Genomic DNA, 24,056 nt, shown 5'->3' with positions numbered 1-24,056 from the left:
CTACATATAGAACATATTTTAAAGGCAGAAATTATGGTGCACAAATGTGATTCACTGAATAACTACTTTAAGAAGTATTAATGCTAGGAATAATTACTAACAAAATCAATTATTTCTGGTGAAATCACTGCCTGCATACGTCCTTTGATCACCAAAAAGCTAAAATTTACTGTTCATAGAAAAGACAGCATAAATACCAAGGCTGCCAATTGGGCAATTTCTGGCACAAGAGCTTCAGCATCTCAGGGCAGTACATTTCTCCCCTTCTCCCACTTTCCCTTTTCTATAGATTTATAAAAGCAAAGTTTACTCACTACGGTAAGATTCCTATTTCCTTTCTCAAGTAATTCTTGGCTTGGGGTAATAAATTAGAAAAACAAAGATATGTATGTCTTGGGATCATTTTTGGAATATAAAAATACCACAACTATAAGGTAAAAGTCTATTAAAATACATGAAAAAGAGCATTGCTAAAGACAACACTAGATAGTTATCCACAGCTTTAAATACAAGTAACTCTGAGGGGCAGGGTCCGCTTTACCATGGTGTTAATGCTCAGCTCTGCCAGAAGCTTACAAGGGTAAGTTTAAAAACATTCAGTTCCAAAGAGGGGGAATGTTTTAAATATTTTTTGACTGCTATTGATCTGGTTTAATTATAGAAATTAAATATGTTATCATGACTGTAAAATTGGTAGCACCTCTTTTAAAATTAAATTAAGTTATAAACAAACAAACAAAAAAATACATGAAAAAGAGCCTTGTCTGAAAGGAAAGAATGAGACCTCAATTTCTCTGAGATTAGACAGAAACACAAAGGTCCAAGACTCTAGAGATCTTATGGTCTACCGTCCTGAATCTGGAGCCATTTACCAACAGACCATAATTGTAAATATGTTTTATGTTTTCAATATGTTGCTACCTATATGAAACAAAGACCTGTTAATTAACCTGACAGCAAAAGTAATTTTTTTCCTCTTTAATTAATGATTTGAGAATTTCCATCATTGGTTATCAGATCTTGGGTGAGGCAGGAGTGTAACTCTTCCTGAACTGAAGAGAAAGGGAGAGACCCTCAAAAGAATAATGAATCTGAACAAGGATCTCGTAGAAAGGACTAAATCAGATGGAATGGATTTTTTGTTTTAAAAGGAGAAAAAAACGATAGAATGTACTGGACATGACTTTGAATGTGCATCAAAATACATAAATGGCTTTTTGCAAATAGTTTTGTACCAAATAAGCATGAGAATTACTTTTTGCTAAATGCAATCTTGATTTATGGAGCAGCCGTTCAGCATTCTGGTCAACTAATTTAACATGTTTTCACTCCATAAGGTATTTCTCCAGTGTCACCACACAAGTTGATAATGAATGAATTACACTTTCTTCTTCTAGGTGAACCACCTACATGAATATCAAATGAAACTGCCAAATTCTAATTTCTATATTCTCCAGCTGGTTTCCTTTTGGGAGAGGAAGGTTTAGGATACAGCAAATTCGCACCATCAAATTGGGTGTGTAGAATGAGTGGACAATCGCCAGTGCTGCACTCCTGGCAAGGTAGACGTAATTTTTGCATCATTAGTGTGGACGCTGTTGGGACAGGACACTGCTGCGGCAAAAGAGGCATGGAAGGAATCCCAAGGGTCAGAATGCTGGCATGCCTGGTCTATCTCATCTTACAAGAAATTACAGCTGCTAATGAAGACATGCTCTAAATCGGACAAGGATAGGCAGGAGATCCTCAAGGGACCAAATCTTAAACTGGCCTCTGAGTTGTCTCAATCAAATGATAAATCTTTTGATTCTTCAATTTACGTGTTTGTTTTGGTTTCATCAGTTTTAAGAGGAACACTAGACATGATAACTATAAGGCAACATAACATTAAGCCTCCAAATGGGTTCTTAAACAAAATAATATGGCTATACTGGTTTGATTTTTTTCACTCTCCACATTAACTTAAATTTAAAGTAATAATGGAAACCAAAATAAAAATTAAGACGGAAAGAAATGTTCTTATTTAAAAATAAATATATTTGGAAAAAGAGCTGGTGGAATAAAAAGCTAAAATTAGCCTTTGTATAAACAATTCTCTAATACTGAAGGCAGCCTAAACATAGTAAGAATGCCTTACACCACATTTTAAGGGTGTTCTCTTTAGCACTGTAACAGCACTTCAATGGCTTAAGTCATTGTCAAATCATCTAGGCATTTGCAAAAAAAAAATCATCTACTGGAATATCACTTTCTAATTTGTGAGTCAAACTTCTAGAAAAAGGAGTCCTTTTTTTTTTTTTAATCCTTCCCTCTCCTTGTTGTAAGTTAAAAGGGAGTCTTAAGGGTAAGGCAGAAACTGGACTACTGCCTGGGTTCAAAAGATACCTGAATACTTAACAGTTTATATTCCAAGAGATTATTAAAAAGCACTGTAAGCTTGCACACAGTATCATATTCTTATGGCTTAAAATAGTAGCAAGTCACAATGAGAGTTAATGTGGTCATTTTTATTGTGCTTATCCTAGAGCTAGAGAACTTACACCTGTACTTCCCATACTTACACATCACATATAATCATACACGTACAAATATAGACTATACACACACACACATTCTATGTACACATGAAAGCAAGGTGAAGAAAAACACTAAGTTGGCTCAAATAATACTTCCCCTAAGAGCACTTTCCTGGAATTGTACTAGTTGAGAAAAGTTCATTACCTATTACTCTGGGAAAAGAAAAAAAAAAAAAAAAAGCCCAAATGCCTCAAACTTGGATGTCTAGACAATTTGGCCTAGAATCTCAATTCAAAGTTAAACTAAAAATCTCAAATATGCTTTCTAATTTCTTTCTATTTTTAGTAATATAAAATAGTTTACTTTTTCCTAGTTACAAAAGCTAAGTCAGCCAGAATCAAGCATAAAGGATTTTAAGTTAGAAAAGGAAAATGAATATATTTTTAAAAAGTGTAAAATCCAATTTCTTATCAGAACATAATTGAAAAACTCCAATATCTACTTAAATCTAAAGTATATGATCACTGTTGATAAGAAACGAATTGCTTGTATTCTGGTTTTATCATAAGGTAAGAGTTAACATTCTTAAGATGATAAAGTTGTAAAGTGAAATTGAGAGCACCAAGTCAGAAAGAGGCTGTGATAACCACCTTTACATTCCCTAAGAACGTTGGCATTTTCCTGAGTTTTACTGTGAAAATGTGACAAAACCATACACCACTTCTGCCACTGAAACAAAAGCAATTACTCCATTAAACAATAAAAATTTAAAATATGAGGTAAGAAAATATTTACATTCAAGAACAATCCTAAAGGTAAGAAGTGGCAGACAAATTCTTAGTTTTAAAAAAGAAAACAATCCATTTTTAGTAGAGACATAAAACAAAGAAAATAAGAAAGATGGAGCTTTTGGAGCCTAGCTTTTGGAATTCGACTTGATGTTCAACAAACAAAAGGATGGAGATGTGTAAAAATATAATTCAAGTTAAAGATAGGTGCTATGTTGGGGTCACTCACTCAGCCATAATTTATAGATGTCAAATACATTTATATATATATATATATTGGGGAAGGGGAACAGGACTTTATTGGGGAACAGTGTGTACTTCCAGCGCTTTTTTTTTCCCCAAGTCAAGTTGTTGTCCTTTCAACCTTAGTTGTGGAGGGTGCCATTCAGTTTCAAGTTGTTGTCCTTTCAGTCTTAGTTGTGGAGGGCACAGCTCAGCTCCAGGTCCAGTTGCCATTGCTAGTTGCAGGGGGCGCAGCCCACCACCCCTTGCGGGAGTCGAACCGGCAACCTTGTGGTTGAGAGGACACGCTCCAACCAACTGAGCCATCCGGGAGCTCAGTGGCAGCTCAGCTCAAGATGCCGTGTTCAATCTTTAGTTGCAGGGGGCGCTGCCCACCATCCTTGGCGGGACTTGAGGAGTTGAACCTGCAACCTTGTGGTTGAGAGCCCAATGGCCCATGTGGGAATCGAACCAGCAGCCTTCGGAGTTAGGAGCATGGAGCTCTAACCGCCTGAGCCACCGTGCCGGACCTCATTTTTATATTTTAAAGGAGAAAAATGCAACTTAAATTACATAATGTTCATCTATAAATGTGAAGGCTTTCACGGAGGCTGACAAACCAGCATAAATTATTCTGCCAGGGATTAAATATCAACTAATCATCTGGCCACTTAGAAAAGTTGAAGGATAAGATACACGCAGGAATACACAGAATACTTACCTTCAGTTGATTATTGAAAATATCAATCTCCTGTAGTTTTGATCTAGTTTCTTTCTCAACTTCATCTAGTTGGTCTCGTAGCTGCTGCCGAGCTAGTTCTTTTGCTTCTAAGGCTCTTTTGAGTGTAAGAAGTGAATCTCCTGTTTTAGAAAAACATTGTAATATAAAAATTTTTAAAAATTGGCAATGAGGAAAAATAGTTTTTAATGTTCTCCTTTCACTTAAAAAAGTTGTCAGTGAAAAAGGAAATGGACAATTTTAAAAATAAAACACCTACTGTGCAAACTGTTTTGCTGAACTTGTTTTAATTGGTCATTGAGTATCTGTTTTTCTGGAATAAGTCTTCCAAGCATTTGCTGAGACTCCTAGAAGAGAAGAAGGGAAACAACCATGAATGACGGGGAAAACATCACATCTATATTCAACGTTGATGAGGACACAGGTCAGTTTTCTGGTTCCTCAAAGATTCTTCTTATCTCATCCCAAACCCTCTCTGGGTGAAAAGGCATTTAATCGCTAGTCAGGGCGGTTCCTGTTTCTTGCCAACGAATTCACTGTTTGCCAACTGCTTTTCACTGAAATCAAGTTCAGACAGTTATAGCTCCCTTGATATTTCTTAAATTTTTGTTGACTTACTGCCTACTATTTGTAAGCTTTAAAAAACATACTCAGTGGAGAAAACTGAAAGTAATGATCTCTGCTGTCTGTGAAGTTTAATAGAAACTATTCTGTTCTGAACTTTAATACTAAATAGGGCTGAACTGAGATTTACCATACACCTGAAGTTGGAAACAGAAATCCAAGAGAATTTTAACAATAAGAATCTTTAGCTGCCACATGTTTTTCCACCGTGCACGATGTAGCTACATTTTTAAAAAGGTAGACAAAAAGTCTTAAGCCAACTATTTTTAAATGACATAAGAAAAAAGCTAACTCACACTGTACAAGCTATTTGGAATTTTCATGGGTGACCTGTCAAGCATTATATACATATGAAGTTCAGCCGAAATGATCCTATTTAGCTTCTATACATTTCAGTAAGATGACAGCCTTTCCAGCATGTAAGGAATATTTGACTTTGATTTTTACCTTGATTTAAAAAGAGATCTCTATGTGTTGTTTTCAGTTTGAAAAATAAAAATGCTTTAATTAAAAATTTTCACCAGAGGCTAAGAACCAGTACTGTTTGGAACAACCATCTTTAGATATAGACTGGCTGGTATCTAACAAATCTTTATGTACTATATATCTGAATAGTAGAGAGATTTAGCTCAACAGAGAGGATTTGGAAGCATCTTCTCATATGAATAATCCCCACAAACACCCAAAATCTGGACAAAATAGAATACACAAATCAGATCATTTTCCCAAAAAGCATGGTCAACTGAGCTTCTCTTATTCTCCTCCCTAAATTAAGGCAAGGCCTCTTACCCAATACCAAAGTTTCTTATTTCACATCAGGAACGCTGATATGCATTTTATTATCAATAAATGAACATACTAAGTTTCAATCTTAAATAACAAAAATGTGTTTGGTCACAGCACATTCAGTGAGATAAGAAATAACCATATGGCCATCACTACTACATTTTCCAAGGGAATATTTTATGAAACATCTCATAAAGAATTAGTGAAAGACATATATAGAGAGAGCTGTCATACAGAAGAAAAAGGTGCATGCATTTTTAATATTTTCAAAGAATTTCTAGCAGTGAAATTCTGATACTATTTACAATATATGTCATATCCAAATTGATTAGAAGTTCAAAGTACTTGAAACAACAGTTGACAGAACTGAAAAAAAAATAGACAAATTCACAATGATAGAGATTTAACACTCCCCTCTCAGCAGCTGAAGGAAGTCACAAAATCAGTAAGGACACATAAGATACAAACACCATGAATCAACATGATCTGATTCGTGTTTATGAGACACTGCACCCACAACAGAGTACACATTCTTTACAAGTGCATATGAAATATTCTCCAAGACAGATTACATGCTGAATCATAAAGTAAGTCTCAATAAACTTAAAAGGATTATAAAGGATTGAAATCAGACAGAGTACACTCATAGATCATAGCACAAATAAATCAGAAATCAGTAAGATACTTGGAAAAAATCCAAATATTTGGAAACTAAACAGCATAATTCTAAATAACTCATCAAAGAAGAAATGACAAAGGAAATCAAAAACAATTGTGAATTGAATTAATATGAAAACACAACATATTAAAAATTTGTGATATACGCATATGGCTATGACAATGCTTACAGGGAAATTTATAGCTTAAAATGTTTATATCAGATATGAAGAAAGATCCAAATTCAATAATGTAAGCTTCCTCTTTATGAAGCTAAAAAAAGCAAATTAAACTCAAAGAAAGTAGATGGAAGGAAATAATAAAGTGCCTCAATAAATGAAACAGAAAACAGACAGATCACAGGGAAAAAAAAAATCAATAAAACCAAGAGCTTATTAAAAAAAAAAATCAATAAAGCCAATAAACTTCTAACTAGATTGATGGAGGAGGAAGGGAAGAGAGAGGAGGAAAAGAAGGAAGATGGGGAGGAAGAGGAAGATTTGGAGGGGGAGAGAGAAGATACAAATCCTTAATACGAGGAATGAAAGAAGTGACATCACTATGGATACTACAGACTTCCAAAGAATAATAAGAGAATATTGTAAATAACTGTACACAAATAAATTTGATAACTTAGATAAAATGGATAAATTCATTGAAAGATACAAATTATCAAGACAGACTCAAGAAGAAACAAAATCTGAATAGTCCTACATCTATTGAATAAATTTTACAGTTAAAAGTCTTACCACACAGAAAGTTCTAAGCTCAGGTGAATGCCACCAAAAATTCAAAGAAATACCTTTTCAACACAAACATTTTTAGAGGTTATTATTTTCATATTTATTACCCTGATACCAAAACTAGATAAGGACATTACAAGAAAACTATAAACTAATTAATATCCTCATGAACTTAAATAAAAACATCCTTAATTATAGCAAATTGGATCTAATAAAATATATTTTTTAAAGTGATAATACACCATGACCAAGTGTGGTTTATCCAGGAATGGAAGGCTGGTTTAACATTCAAATTTCAACAAAAGTAAATCACTATATTAACAAAATAAAGGGGAAACAAAACAACAAGTAAACATCTCAATAGATGCAGGGCAAAAAAATATATGACCCAATTTAACACTTGTGCATGATAAAAACTCTCAGCAAAAAAGGAACAGGCGGGAAATCCCTCAACCTGATAAAGGGTATCTACCAAAAACCCTACAGGTAAGATCATACTTAACGGTGAGAGACTGAATCCTTTCCTCCTAAGACCAAGAACAAGACTCTCACCATTTCTATTCAACATAGTACTGGAGATTGTGATCAATGCAGTTAGGACAAAATAAAAGAAAGAAAAGTTATATAGATTGAAAATTAGGGAGAAAAGAAAGTAAATTTCTTTAGTCACAGACGTATGTTTATGTACACAGAAACGCTAAGGAAGCTTAAAAAGCTATTAGAATAAATATGTTAAGCAACATTGTAGATATAAGGTCAGTAAGTAAAAATAAATTCTATTTTTATATATGGGCATCAAATTGTAAATTGAAATAACATCAAAAACCAGGAAATACTTAGGGATAAACTTTACAAAATATGTACAAGGCTTATACAGTGAAAACTATAAAATACTATTGAGAGAAATTTGTAACATAAAAACCTAAATAAAAATGAAAAATATACTGTAAGACTCCATATTGTCAAAATGCCAATTCATCCCAATCTGATCTATAAATTCAATGAAACACCAATCAGAATTCTAAGTATCTTTGTCAAAACTGAAAAGCTGATTCTAAAACTCACGTGGAAATGTCAAGGACCTAACATAGCCAAAATAATTTGAAAAAAAATATTGAAGATCTCACAGTAATGGATTTCAAAAATTATTATAAAGCTACACTTATCCACAGAGTGAGGTACTGGTGAAAGGACAGATATACTGGTAGATGCATGGAACAGAATATATACACCTCGCATACTTCCCCTAAAATACTCAAACTGTACTTCTTTATTGTCATTATCATGGTAAAGCCAAATTCCTGTGAATGGACTACAGGTCCTACATGATCCAGCCCCCACCTCTTCCAATCACAGTGGACTCCTTGCGGTAACCTGCATCCCAGAGACCAGGTACAGCCTCAGAACTTCCGCACTGCTAAAGCCTGCTCTGCCAGGTATCCACACAGCTTAGGCGTTCATCTCTCTCAAGTCTTTGCTCAAACGGAACCCTGACAGCGAGGCCTGTCCTTACCACCTTATTTAAAAACACAGCCCTCCCTACCCCCAACACTCTCTAGCTCTTCACTACTCACTCTCCAGAGCACTGTTTATCGCCTACTAGAGTACATACTTGACTGATTTTATTAGTGTGTCTGCCCTGCAAATAGAAGATAAGCTCCAAGAACAGGGGTGGGGGGAGTCTCTGCTGCTCACTGCTGGACCATGAGCGCCTACGAGAGCGCCTGGCCCGCACGCAGCAGGGCTCAGCAAACATGCGTTGAGTTTTTTTACTGGACAGCCTACTTTTCAGGCAAGGAACCTGTGCACTTCATCGTGACTTCCCAGAGCCCAGTACCTGGTAGATGCTTGATGCTGGTTGAGCTTTGAAGGTACATATTTTCTCACCTGTAATTGTTGCTGCAGATGGGTGATTTCAGCAATTCTCAACTCTCTCGATTTGTTTGTACTCTCAATTTCTTGCCTTTGGGTGGTCAATCGACATCTGATATCTTGAAGTTTTCCTTCTAGTTGATGTTTTTTATCATTCTTTAACAAATGAAAAATAATAAAAATTATTACCATTTTTAACTGTTCAGTATTAATATATTCCCAAAGCATAATCAGACTTCACTCACTAGTGCTTCTAATTCAAATTCCAAAGTCTTTTTCTTTGCTTTCAGTACAACTATGTCTTCTTGTTCTTTGTTTCTTTGATTTAATAGCTCTTGTCTTCGATTTCGTTCCCATTCAAGTTGCCGTTGCCTTTCAAGTTCTCGTTTTGCAGCCTGTGACACACACAAACAGATGACTTATTAATTTTTCAGTTCTTACACTATCCTATATAGATTAATAAATGTAACACCTAGTAAATCTTTTCTTCTAGAGATGAAGTATTATTAAACATTACAAGAAATTCTATTACAAAATAGCAAAACAGAATGTATACAAATATAGTTTCCTTCTATGAAAGAAAGGAATTTTTAGAAAGACTACAGAATTTACATGAGATGGAAAATATATGGGATCACTTGACCACTGGATTGCTTAGGCCTTTAAGAATACCTGATGTGTAAAATAAAATTGTCCTTATTTATTGACTCAGAAGGAGCAAGGAAAAATGTCATTAGTCTATTAAAATCAAACCAAAACCCCCAGAACAGAAAAAACAAATTAAAACTTTCTTCCATCAGATGAGTAATTATTTCTTCCATTAAAGGAGAAATTAGTACAGGTATCCCCATCTTTTCGAAAGTTCGGGTTACGCCATTTCTCTTTATGAAAGACCTACGTAAGTACCGAGTTTTACTAACTGAAAGAAATCGGAAGAGGATTTTCGCTTTTACGAAAAAAGGTGAAAAACCAAAATAGCATTCAGCGTTTGATTTGCAGCAAGCCATTATAGAGGCAGTGGCACTCTGAGCAGGAGAGTGGCCCTGCCAAGCCCCTTCCCTGGAAACACTCAGCATCTTACTTAGTTAACATCAAGTCACCATAGCTTTGAACTGTCTGTGAGCATCTGGGCTTTATTTCCATTTATTTGGTGCATCCTGTTAGCAAGGTATCAGAAAACCTAAGAGAGCTTGTAAGGTGTTACACTTAGTGTAAAACTGGACATAAGCATATTTGGCATGATTTGGTAGGTTATTTTTTGGGTCTGGGAACACTCAAAAATTTTTCCCTATAAATTAATGGTAAATGCTTCTTCACCATTTCAGCTTACGGAAGTTTTCACAGGAATACTACTTTGGGATAGTGCGGGAAACCGGTACTTATCACAAGTTTAAAAATTCATGACCTTTGTCCCACTAATCATTCATTTCCTTGTTACCACAGAAGGTTTTGTAATTTCTCTGGCAATGTCAGCTGTCTTCAAAGCTGACTCTGGTGGCTACTAGTAGAGTACCTGCCACAGCATCTGACACTCTTTACTGTAATTGCTTCTCATGTACCTGTCGTCCAGCTACACTGTAAGGATCTGGCAGACAGGTGAGTACCTACTCACCTCTGCATTTCCAAGGATTATCAATGCCTGGCACGTGGTAAATGCCTATTAAATAATTCTGAATAAATACTCTAAAATTCCCTTTGTCTTTCTTTTTTTTTTTTTTACACTGAAGAAGGGAAAGCTATTTTCTGGATGCCCATTCTGGAAATTAAAAAGGCAGGTTATGGCTACAAGTTTTCTAAAGTAATTAGCAGGAGTTGAAACCAAAGTATTAATTAAAACAAAACTCCCCATCTTTAAAATGTATTTCATTCACATAAGAGAATCATGGCATTTCCTCTGTAGCAATATACTAAAATTGGAAAGACAAGAGATTGGCTTGGCCCCTATCCAGCCATGGTACCAAATTTATGAACCCTTCTATAGAATATAGTGAAGATCTCCTAGACATATTTTATTTTTAAGTGGAAAAAAAAAAAGGTGCAGAAAATTAGTATGACACATCACAGTGGTTAAAAAAAAAATTTACACTAAACCCTCAACCTCTCCACCACATAAACCTTTCTATTTCTATACATGTATATAAATGCAGAGAAAAATGTCTGAAAAAAAAAAAACAACTAATATCAGTGGCTTGTTATAAGATTGTATTAAGAACTTATACATGACCACTCATAGCAAAATTATTCACAATACTCAAAAAACAATCCAAATACCATCAAATGATGAATGGATAAATAAAATGTGGTATATTCATGTAATGGGATACTATTCAGCCATAAAAAGGAATACGGCATTGATTCATGTCATAACTTGGAAAAACCTTGAAAACATTATGCTAAGTGAAAGCCACACACAAAAGGCCACATATTGTATGATTTCACTTATTCGAAATATCTAGAAAAGGCAAACCTAACAGAGAGAAAATTAAATCAGTGGTGAGTAAGGGCTATGGGGAGAGGGGAAAGCAGAGTTACTGCGTAATGGGTAAGTAGTTTCTTTTTGGGTTGATAAAAATGTTCTGGAATTAGACAGGGTGATGGTTCCACAACTTAATGAATAGACTAAAACTACTGAATTGTGGGAAAAAGGGGGGGGCCGGCCCGGTGGCTCAGGTGGTTGGAGCACTGTGCTCCTAACACCAAGGTCACCAGGTTATATTCCCACGTGGGCCAGTGAGCTGCGCCCTCTACAGCTAAGATTGTGAACAACAGCTCTCCCTGGAGCTGGGCTGCCGTGAGCAGCCGGAGGTCGGCGTGAGCTGCTGCGGGCTACCGTGTGCTGCCATGAGTGGCCGGTGGCCAGCGTGAGTGGCCGGCGGCCAGCAAGAGAAGCCAGGAGCTGCTGTGAGCTGCCGCTTCGGGGTGGGGAGCGCAGGGCTCATAATACCAGCATGGGCCAGGGAGCTGTGTCCTACACAACTAGACTGAGAAACAACGGCTTGAACCAGAGTGGGGTGGGGAGGTGGAAGAAGGAAAAAAAAAAGAAGATTGTATTAACATATTACTTGAATGATTCTGAAGGGGGAGGCAGGGTGGGGGAGGGTGCGCAAGAACACATGCTAATTGTGGGTTTCTCCCCAGCTGCTCACCTCTCGCCTCTCGATCTCTTTTCTCCTCTCCTCCTCCCTCTGCCGCTCTAGCTCCCGCTGCTTTTCCAGCTGCTTCTCCAACTCCAGTTGTCTTTTGCGCTCCTGTTCCTGGCGCTCCCGCTCCTTCCTTTCCTGCTCCGCCCGCTCTAGCTGTGCCAAGCGCTCCTGTTCTTTTCGCTGTTGCTCCAGAAGAGCTTGTCTTCGTTTCTCCAGTTCCAAATTGCCACGTTCAAAATTCTCACGCTTCTTATCTTCAAATGTTACTTTAAAACAAGAAATAAAACCATTATGAAAAGTCATGATATTCAACACACCATCATGGAATGACAAACTCAACGCCATATTTGAAATTTGTAGTATAAACGCAAACCTGAACTCCCTAAGCTTCCCTTCTGCCTGTGCCCTTGTTATAAGCACTACGAAAATGCCCTCACCTGACCTCTTTGCTTACATACTGTCCCTTCCACGATGAATGTCATGTCATGGTGTTCAAAACGCCAAACACCGTTTCTAGAATACTCTTTCTATAGCAATTCTGCATCACCACCAAATCTCCTTCCCTCCCCATTACTCTATCCTTTCCCTTCTCCCTGACCTTGATTCAGCAGCTGACCCTGTATGTCTTCTGTATCATGCATCTCTCCCACTCGCCCCTTAGCTTCTAACTGCACTGCTGTGTCTCCTATTCTAACAAACAATGATTTCCGGAAGCAGGGATAGGAAGGGAAGTATCCTGTGTTTCACACCAAAGAACAAGCTGTGCCCTCATCATTACGCAGATCGCATTCAATAATTTTTTTTTCTAATCCGTTATTCAATTTTCTTCTTTAGGGAACACCAATTATGAATTTTAGACTATTCTCATGTCAATCATTTTTTTCTAGTCCTTGCTAACAATTTATACCCGTTTTACTTTGTTTTTTTAAAAAGGAATCCGATCCTCTATGTCCTGAACTCTGTTTTCAGCAGTGCCTATTATTCAGTTTTGTGTCTGCCTCACACGCTTCTCCTTGGAACCAACCCCAGACAAGGGAAGCGCTCACTGCCACCCTGTGTAGCATGCATTCCCATTGTTCCCAATCTATTTCAAGAACTGTCACTTCACACTTTGTCTTGAGATCTGTAGCTGTGAGCATCCTTTCTTGGCTACTTCCCACATTCCTGTCTGGCTTTCACTGCTTTAGACGGACTTTCCTCACACACTGTAGTTAGGGATTAGAGATCCAAGATGGCAGCCATGCTTTGGCTTTCTTGTTCTTCTTGCTCCTTTACTAATTTCAGAGGAGTCAGCAGCCCTTTTCCTCAGCTACCTTAAAACTGAAAGTCCCTTCTGCCTTATAAAGGAATGGAATACACATGCAAAATGTGGATGACTTTCAAAAATATTATGCTCAGTGCAAGAAGCCAGACACAAAAGGTTGCCAGGGGCTGGCGAGAAGGGAGAATGTGGAGTGACTGGGTATGGGGTTTTCTTTTGGGGTGACGAGTGTTTCAGAACTAGATAGAGGTGGTGATTGCACAATATTGTGAATGTACTAAACGCCACTCCTATGGACTAAATATGCTCCCAAATTCGTATGTTGAAGCTATAACCCCCAATGTGATGGTATAGGGAGACTTAGTAATTAGGTTTCGGATAAGGTCATGAGGGTGGGACCCTCATGATGACATTAGTGGCCTTATAAGAAGAGGAAGACACAAAGAGAGCTTTCTCTGTCCCTGGGCACACAAGAAAAGGTCAAGTAAGGACACAGCCAGAAGACAGCCATCTGCAAGCCAAGAAGAGAGCCCTCACTAGGACCTGCGTTGGACAGCACCCTGATCTTGAACTTCCTAGTTTCTAGAACTGTGAGAAATAAATTTCTGCTGTGCAAGCCACCCAAACTATGGTATTCTGCCACGGCAGCCCTAAGACAACCACTGAACTATACACTTTAAAATGATCAACTTTATGTCATGTGAATTTTACCTCAATTAAAAAACAAAAACTGTAAGTCTCTACACATCTTTTAAATTCCAACATCTGGCCCTATTGCTGATACACAGGAGGCACATAATAAATGGCTGTTAAAATAATAGACGCACAAACAAAAAACTGCCTGTTCAAAACTTTAAATGAATGTCTATCACCAACAGAAAATGAAAATTCCAAAATTCTAAGGATTCCTGTCCTTTTTTGCCTTTGAGCCTCTATTCTCATGATTATCAGCCTAAAAAGCTTCTCCATTCCACGTGTAACGACCCTATTCATCTTCAAGTCTCCACTCAACTGTGACCTCTTCCATAGAGATTTCATTCCTTGTGTCTTTCCCAGTCTATGCCAATCAGCTCTAAATAAGCTTGGCTGTGCCTCTGTAACACCGTCTTCAGAAATTTATCACACTTATGCACTGCTTTGATGATTGTTCATATAGATGTCTTAAATCCTCAATTATGGTATAACCTTCGAGAAGGTATGACCGTGTATTATTAACATTTAGATTCTTCACTGTGCTCAATATATTTGCACAAAGAACATTTTCAATAAGTAGTTTATCAGTGAACAAAAGTAATTTAGTTTAAAGAGGAAACTAGGAGAACTAGTGTCCTGAGCAGGTCAATTAACCCCTAAGCACTTTAAATGCAGCAAAATGACACTGACAAAGCATTTAACCAAAAGAGACTCCATAATAAATTTCACTTGCTTCTTAATATCAACTATCACCTCGTCATTAATAACTCAGGCACCTTAGAATATTTTAACAGTATGATGGGTTTACCAGTATAAATGAGGATTATTTACAAAAGGTTCATATTAAATTTCAAATAGCTTCTTGTTATTAAGGAGTTTCCAATTCTCCTATAACAACGTAAGAAAATAACAATAGTGATTTTACATTCTATTTCTGCACTGGTGGTAGTAACCAACTGCCTTAAAGACTTATCAATTTCGAGTGCTTTATAGATATCATTTATAAGATTTTTGTTTAGTAGTAACTAATCAGATTTCAATTTAAAAGCTAGAACAAGGGTGCATCAGCAGAGTACATAATGTTGTTATTTCTATACATATATGCAAATCCAAAAGCGTATTAAAAGTGTCTCCTTTCTGACTAAGGTCAGTTAAAGGAACAAAGCAAGAATGTCAAAAGCTAGATTTATTTCACCTCTATCTTTCTTTGCCTTAGAATATCTCCAATATGATACAACTCAAATATAAAGACTGTCTTACCAGGCAATTTCTTTTCTATTTGTTGTTGTTCGTCTTCTAAGGCTGGTTCCTCTGGTAACCTCTGATCTACTGACGTTGAACTTATGACAGATATACCACTGCCAGATCGAACTCTTCTGCAATTATGGAAAAGAAGGAAAAAGAAACAAATTCACATAAAGCTGTCTAGATGGAACTGAGCAAACTCTGACAAAGAATTTTAAAGATTATGCCATATATCATGGTATAGTTAGGAATAAAAAAAGATTTGATCCTCACTATTTACAAAGAGTTTTTTAAAAATGAATATTTGAACGTCATCAGACTCTGCGCACTAAGTAGGTTCCAATGTTTAGAACCACTACCCAAATGAGGGCAAATCCAAAGGAATGAATTAGTGAATAATCATAAAGTGGCTACAACAGTGCCTGGTACACAGGAAGTGTTTGCTGCTATTATCATCACCTTTTTATGGAACGTTCAATTCCTCCAATGAGCAGCTCAGCTAATTGGGAGTATCTCTTTTCCCTTTACAAAGATCTCACCATTGTATCTCTTAATAAACACATGAAATGTCTACACTTTATAGTCCCTTAAAACAAATCACTTAGTTTACAGATTCGTTTCACTTTAAACCATTAACCTTGCTCTTTAAACCGATCTATCTGTCTTTTTAACTTGTTTCTTTATCAGCTTCCAGTGTTAAGAATCTCTCACTGTGATGCTTACAGCCATGGGATTTTACAGACGAACGGCCCAGTGCTGGTTTCGTGCTCCTGTGTCGTGTTCGTGCTGCCAGTAATGACTCCATTTCTCTTACTTTTATGGAAACTGTTCCTGCAGTCTTTCTTGATAGTTGAGGAATTAGGACAGAAATTCTTATCTTTGTTTCTTCCACTCTTCTTTGCGCTGGTAAGATCTCATGGTTGTCTTCTAAGTTAAAGCCTTAAGATATAGTTGTCTGGGAAGGGGTGTGTGTGGGAGTGAGTGTAGGATACAGCTCATTCCAGATTCCTCCCAACCGGGCCTTGGTCTACACTCCCTACATCTCCACTGAGATTGTGCTTCAGACCAGAATAATTTTCTTTCTCTTCCTGACTATAATTTTCACATTGCCATCATTTTGTTACCTGTTGAGCGTGTAGAATTCACAGGCAGAATCTCCTAGCTTTATTTTCTAGGTCCAGATTGATACAGTTTCACTTGCTAAAATTTCTAGTGAGCTTCAATTATATAGATTGGTACAAAAATCACCCATCTGTTGATATTTTACTTCATTGTTTTACTAACACAGGCATACCTGATTTCATTGTGCTTTGCTTTATTGAAATTCACAGATGTTGCTTTTTTTTTTTTTTTTTACAAACTGAAGGCAAGACACTCTACCAGCAAAGAGACTGCAACTCATTTTATTGTGATGGGCTGGAATCAAACCCACACTATCTCCGAGGTATGCCTGTAAACTATAAATACTTTAAAGACTAGAACAGATCCAAGATTAACACAGAACCTAGATTAAGAAGATTTTCTTGAATTCATGGATATTTCATTCTCTTGCCAGAAATAAAAATGACTATGAGACACGTAGCCGACAAAGCCAAGTTTGAAATTCACGTAGTCAGCATAGAATTTCTTGTAAGAGCTAAATGTTCCTTACCTAAAGGAAGGTGGAATGTATTCTGGAGGCAGGACAGGTGGCAGTGGTTGGCCAGACATAGCTACATCAATTAGGTGCATAGCCAGGATAAATTCTTCTGCTGTAAGTTTTCCATCTTGATCAATGTCAGAAAGATTCCTATTCAACAAAAAGTTCATTGTAATCTACCTTCATGAAAATGCATGCTTGTTACTATTCATGCATGAGTAATTTTTTTGTTTATTCATTTATTTATTTACTTTATTTTATTGGGAAATATTGGGGAACAGTGTGTTTCTCCAGGGCCCATTAGCTCCACGTAGTTGTCCTTCAATCTAGTTGTAGAGGGCGCAGCTCAGCTCTAAGTCCAGTCGGCATTTTCAATCTTTAGTTGCAGGGGGCACAGCCCACCCTCCCATGTGGGAATTGAACCGGCAACTTTGTTGTTACCAGCTCGCGCTCTAACCCACTGAGCCATCCGGCCACCCCAATGCATGAGTAATTTAAATGTTCTATTTTCTATTCTGACTCTAGGTCCACTGAGTCTCTCTATGCCTCAGTTCATAAAAATAGTACCTATTTCATACTACTGTTGCAAAGATAAAATGAGATAATCCATATAGCTGGCATGGTGTTCAGCATTCAACAAATGTTAACTATGATTATAACAGTATTGATCTCAGTCCTTGCAAGCCCATTTGAAATGTATCATGTTCTATGCTCAGCAAAGTATCAGATCAGATGGTAAATATTTAAGCTTTCCAGGACATAGTAAATCTATCACACCAGATTCTGTCATTGCAGCAGGAAAGCAGCCATAGACATATATAAGAGAATGGGCGTGGTTGTTTTTGCAATAAAACTTCATTTACAAAAACAGGTGCAGGCCAGCTTCGGCTCACTGGGCCCAGGTGCCCAAGCCCTGATCTAGGCCCACTAGAGTGGATCTTTATGGCCTTCAGCCATAAACAGTTATTTTCCAGGCAGAATCAATGGTTGGTGCATAATTGAGAGATACACGCTTCTTATGAAGCCATTTGGGCTAACATTTAAATGTCAGGAATCCTGGATGATCTAGGCAATGCCCACCAACAGCTATTAAAAACTATTACAAAACAGACAAAGAGACATTCATATGCTTCCTGATGAAAGTACACAGTACCATCTCTGATGCAGTCTTGCAACAAAAGTGGGGGAGGGGACATCTGTCCATTTCTGGAGACATTTTTGATTGTCACCACTGGGGGTGGGGAGGGACTTGCTACTGGCATCTAGTAGGTAGAGGCCAGAGATGGGACTAAACAACCTACAATGCACTGGACAGCCCCCACAACAAACAACTGTCAGTCCCAAAATGTTAATCGTGCCGAGGTGAAGACAGCTTGCTCTAGATCTAATCAGCAATCTACAGGAAATACAGGAATAAATTAACACCACAAGGATGCAGTCATCAAAAGTTAGACTATAAGAAACGATCAAACAAATGTCTCAGTTGTTTTGGGGGGGTGCGGTAGAGGGGAGGGGTTCAGAACAAGACAGGAGGAGTTAACAGGTTAAAGGATTCTTAAAAGAGGTATTAACTAATTAGTACAAAATACATTTATTTTAGTCCTGAAATAAATCAACCATAAAAACACTACGAGGCAATCTAAGGAATCTGAATACTATCTGAATTTGAATACTAACTTAATAAAATACTATTAAAAACTTTAGGTGGACAATTGGCATTATACCGTGTTTCCCTGAAAATAAGACCGGGTCTTACATTAATTTTTATTCCAAAAGATGCATTAGGGCTTATGTTCAGGGGATGTCATCCTGAAAACTCGGCTAGGGCTTATTTTCCAGTTAGGTCTTATTTTCGGGGAAACACGGCAGACATGTTGAAAGAAATCTCTATCTCCTTTGGACATACAAGGTGAATTATCAGAAGTTGTAAACAATATGACTGAGATTTGGCTTAAAATAATCAGGAAAGAGGGGCGAAGCAGGACTAGCCCTGAGTTGACACTTATTCAAACTGGGTTATGAGCTCTTGGGAATTCATTATATTAATCTCTCTACTTTTGCATTTTTCAAAATGAAAAGGGGAAAAAGACAGGTAATCATTACAAGTCGTTAAAAAACGAAGCATACCCCATATGTCCCCTCTATAAATAATGGTCTTAATCCAAAGACAGATGAGCCCATACCAGTTTAAGAAATAAAGTTTCCATGCTATACAAACCAAGGAGCTTTTCATTCCTTACCATATTGAAGCCAGCTGAGCCTGCGGTAAACTTGATTGCATAAGAATAGTTCTTGCTTGGGGACCTAAACAGAAACCAGGAAAAAAGTATAAAGATGAATCAGCACATCGTCACCATCCGGGAAGTCCAGTGTTCTGCACATATGTACTATGCAACCTCATGCAATCACAGTGCTTTAAACAATATTTGCTGTTACCCAAGAGGCTTTTTAAAAAGGAAATTAAGCCCCAATGGAGAGTGTAAGAAACACAAAGCACAGCAACTGGCACACACTCAATGAATGTTTGTTAAATGGATGATGAATGAAGAACGAGTCTGTAAAAGATGAACGTTTCAAAATATACCCTGCCCTTTTGTCCATATACCATCTCTATTAGTATTAGGCTTTTATTTACAAAGATGAAACTTACCCTCTCTAAATGCAACATCTGCCACCACCTGCTGACTCCACCACAACTAGTAGCAGACAAATTCAGGGAAAATTCAGAGAATTTTAGAGGGGGAAGGGACCTTAGAGAGAACTCTTCTAACTACTTCAGTATACAGACTTAAAACAACAACAACAACAACAACAATATGACTTGCTCAAGGTTCCACAAATGGTCAATATCACAGCCAGGATTAGAATTTCCTATGTTAGCAATTAAAAAGAATTCCTGGAATTTCCATTCTCCTTTCAAAATCTGCTCTCATTTCTTCAAATATCTGTAAATATCTTCATTTCTGGAATGAAACTAGCCTTAGATATTAGACAAAGTTACAATGGGAGATTTTGAGTGTTTGAATAAACCAGTAGTAGGGAGAGAGAGACAAATACCATGTTTCCCCGAAAATAAGACCTAGCAGGACAATCAGCACTAATGCGTCTATGGAGCAAAAATTAATATAAGAGCCGGTATTATATTATATTATATTGTATTATATTATATTATATTATATTATATTATATTATATTATATTATATATTATATTATGTAAGACCCGGTCTTATATTATAGTAAAATAAGACCCGGTATTTATTATATTATATTACATTACGTTATACTATATTATAAAGATTCGGTCTTACATTGCAGTAAAATAAGACCAGGTCTTATATTAATTTTTGCTCCAAAAGACACATTAGAGCTGATTGTCTGGCTAGGTCTTATTTTCAGGGAAACACAGTAAGTCTTTCCAGCCCTACCTCTTGGGGTTTATGATCCCAGGATGACTGATGGACCAAGGAATGGAAAGCTGTAGCAATTGTGTTGGAAAGATGCCTGTGTACAAACTTGTGCTTTGAGCTATTTCACTTTTCATAGGGCACCTCATCACAAACACCGAAGTGGATGTGTTTTCGCACAGCAAGCCACAATGGTTGGCCATCTCTGAGCATCACCAGAAGGTTCCAGCACAGGAACTCCAGAGAACGGCAGGAAAAGCACTGGTGAACCAAGTGGGAGGCTGTGGGCTCTGGTCCTGGTTCAGTCTAGAATTTGCCAAGTGCCGTTGGACAGGCAGTTTCTTCACTTGTTAGACCCTAGTTTTCTTTTTTCAGGAGTCCTTTCCAGAGTTACATGTCTATGAGCCATCGTGTTACAAACCATAACACAGAGCTTAGCATAGTGCTAACACATAAAAGTGCTCACTAAATGGTAATTAACATTACTGACAATATTTGAACTTTTATTTACCTATAAAATATGGGCAGACAGCACACATGAATATATACCTGTGTATTTTTACATGTGCACATGTATGCAGCTTAATTAATTTCCAAACTGGAAATGGTCAAGTAAACAGTACCCAGACCATGAAATAGCATCCCAGATGCCCCCCTTGAACTCCCTTCAATCATCCCCTCCCACTAAGTGTAGCCTAATTTCTAATGGTAGAGTGTGTCTATGTTAAGTTTGGCTTATTTGCCCAATATATTATTGTATGTAGTTGTAGAACATACTCCTAACTGCTGTATACTATGTCACAGTTTGGGGCTACGATAAATAGTGAACACTCTAAGTTTTGGTGAACACATGTGCACCAAAACACATGTGCATTTGTGTGTGTGAGAGAGACTGTGTGTGTGTGTGTGTGTGTGAGCACCTACAAATAATAAACAATCTTTATTGAATTAATGTGAAAGGTCTACAAGTTCTGTGAAATGTTGGAATGAAAAAAGTTCACTGATCATTTTACTTAGTCTTTAACATTGTTTTTAGAATTGGCAACATTAGAGTTGAATTAGCAAAACTTTAGTGAATGCTTTAATTTATACTTGTAATAATTCTATTTCAGAACTATGTAAAAGAAAGGTAATATTTCATCTACTACCAATAAAAAGTGTAACAATAAATGAAAAGAATTAGCCCTGGACCTGGATATCACGAGATATGGATTCCAGTCCTGACTTCCCACTCTCTAATGTGACATTAACAAAACTACTTTCACTCTCTAAGAGGTAGTTCCTTCATCTCTGAAATGAAGGAAATGATCTAGAACAGGGATTGGCAAACCACAGTCCACAGGCCATATCTGGCCCACCACCTGCTTTTGTAAATAAAGTTTTATTGAAACATAGCCATGTCCATTCATTTAAGCACGACATAAGGCTGCTTTTATACTACAATGGCAAAGTTGAGTAGTTGTGACAGTGTATGGCTGCAAGCCTAAAATGTTTACTATTTTGCTCTTTACAGAAAAAGTGTCATGACCCCTGCGCCAGAAGATCACAATTATCTTTTGCAATTCTAACAGTTGACTCTGTATGTCCTAAGACAAGGTTGTGAAACATTAAAATAGATAGGCAACAGCTCACGTAGCCTCTTCGCATAACAGGACAGCATAAAATTGAGCTCTGAATGCACAGAACTATCCTGTGGAAACCTACATTCAAAAAAGGACATCAGTTTTGGAATACTGGCTTATACACAAACATTATGGGGATAAACAGAAATCTCAAGTTCATAAACCCTACTCTGGGCATCCGTGTTTGGATAAGAAAGCATGACTAGATGAGGCTAGAGAACTAAATGAAGTTAATGCTTTATTTCAAACAATGGCTAAGACTATAGCTTTTGTGATTAATATATGAATAACCAAATAGCACATTCATCGGTTAAGAATGCAAGCAGATAATAAAACACCTCTTTGAGAAGAGGGCTAACATTAACAGGTTTGCCAGAATTCTACAGGTCCTTATTTAACCTTGATTAAAGAATGGGCCTCCTCTATTGTATGAAACTGTCTCTTTTAAGAGCATACACATCGAGCTGTGAAGGAACAAGGGGTTCACACTTAACCAGGTATATCAGCTCAATCAACCAGGTAAATGGTGCCACTGCTAGATTAGCTTCACTTCCCACAGTGGACAAACTCATGTCACAAGCTCAGAGGTTCTCACTTTCTTTTGCTTGGGACCAACCAATGGTATTCTTACTGTTTCCCAGAAAATAAGACCTAGCCGGACCATCAGCTCTAATGCATCTTTCTGAGCAAAAATTAATATAAGACCCAGTATTATATTATATTATATTATATTAATTTATATTATATTATATTATATTATATTACATTACATTACATTACATTACACCGGGTCTTATAGTAAAATAAGACCGGGTCTTATATTTTTGCTCCAAAAGACGCATTAGGGCTGATTGTCCGGCTAGGTCTTATTTTCAGGGAAACACGGTAGGCCCACAACATACTCTTACAGATAAAGCCACACTTCGATGGCATCCAAACAGATGTGAATGAAACAAAATGGTGATCAGAAATTGCTCTGACCACCAACAGTACATTAACAGTGGGTATTTGCCACAGGCTACAGCACAGACCAGCTAGGCTGCAGGTTAGGTGCAATTCTTACGGTGCTAACTAATTCCACTCCATTCCAAAACACACATGAATGCAACTGAGTGACAGTATAAGGATGACCTGGATTCTCCTCTAATTGATATTAAAATATTAATACTCCTGTACTAAACTGGTATTCATAACACTAGGATGTCACAACTCCAAGGTTGAGAACAGTTGCATTAGATTAAGAAATTGCAATTATGAACAAGCTGTAAAAATGTTTTCTGGTTCCTTTAAAACAAGAACACACAAAAAACAAAGCCATGAAGTAAAAACGAGATTAAGAATATTAAATTATACATTTTAACCAGAGCGTAAGGGGGTTGGGGGGTGGGGGATGAGGGTGAGGGGGATCAAATGTACGGTGATGGAAGGGGAGCTGACTCTGGGTGGTGAACACACAGTGTGATTTATGGATGATGTGATTCAGAATTGCACAACTGAAATCTATGTAATTCTACTAACAATTGTCACCCCAATAAATTAAAAAATAAAAAATAAAAAAAAATAAAAAAAAAAAAAAAATTATACATTTTACTTGGGCCTTTATATTCTGGGAACTTTTCTCAACTATTCCTCTTATCCTTAAGCTGAATGGGTAACTGCTTTGGGGGTTCAGGATTCACATAATTATTTTCTAAATTGTGACCATGACAATGGTCTTCGTATTTCATTCATCTCAACAAACCAGCTCTGCTTCCATCAACAGTCTTATTTAGCTCGAAACACACCCTTATATTGATTCCTCACAAAGGGAAAACTGGATTTCTTTAATTTATTCCTATTTTTAAATTTACAATAATAAATTATTTTATTTGCTATGAGTATACAAAGATCTGGCTTGAAAATAAAATTCCACCTTACATTCTTGTCAGGACAAAACAGTAATAAGTACGCAGACAAACATTAGCAAAATCTGCTCTTTCCAGTATATTACAAATTTTACTTTCTGCCTCAGATATGAAACAATCTAGATACTAAAATGCCTGGGTCATTACCTTTGGGCTGAAGATGCTGCACTTTAAAACACACATCCTACCAAGATGG

General features: G+C 37.1%; 1 protein-coding gene across 10 annotated transcripts in view; it reads right to left on the bottom strand.

The window, feature by feature from the left end:
• Positions 1-24,056, bottom strand: part of ITSN1 (intersectin 1) — a 186,140-nt gene that overhangs the window by 89,319 nt on the left and 72,765 nt on the right. For all 10 annotated transcript variants that reach the window (XM_033133309.1, XM_033133327.1, XM_033133317.1 and 7 more), the window contains 8 exons: positions 19,170-19,233; positions 16,942-17,079; positions 15,306-15,421; positions 12,095-12,357; positions 9,194-9,343; positions 8,964-9,104; positions 4,526-4,613; positions 4,249-4,388 (listed from right to left, as the gene is read on the bottom strand). In XM_033133309.1, coding sequence (XP_032989200.1) covers positions 4,249-4,388; positions 4,526-4,613; positions 8,964-9,104; positions 9,194-9,343; positions 12,095-12,357; positions 15,306-15,421; positions 16,942-17,079; positions 19,170-19,233 — 1,100 coding nt within the window. The remainder of the gene's footprint in view (positions 1-4,248; positions 4,389-4,525; positions 4,614-8,963; positions 9,105-9,193; positions 9,344-12,094; positions 12,358-15,305; positions 15,422-16,941; positions 17,080-19,169; positions 19,234-24,056) is intronic.

Source organism: Rhinolophus ferrumequinum, chromosome 2 (genome assembly GCF_004115265.2).
Source record: "Rhinolophus ferrumequinum isolate MPI-CBG mRhiFer1 chromosome 2, mRhiFer1_v1.p, whole genome shotgun sequence".
Taxonomy (NCBI): domain Eukaryota; kingdom Metazoa; phylum Chordata; class Mammalia; order Chiroptera; family Rhinolophidae; genus Rhinolophus; species Rhinolophus ferrumequinum.
This window is presented reverse-complemented; position numbering and strand designations above follow the sequence as displayed.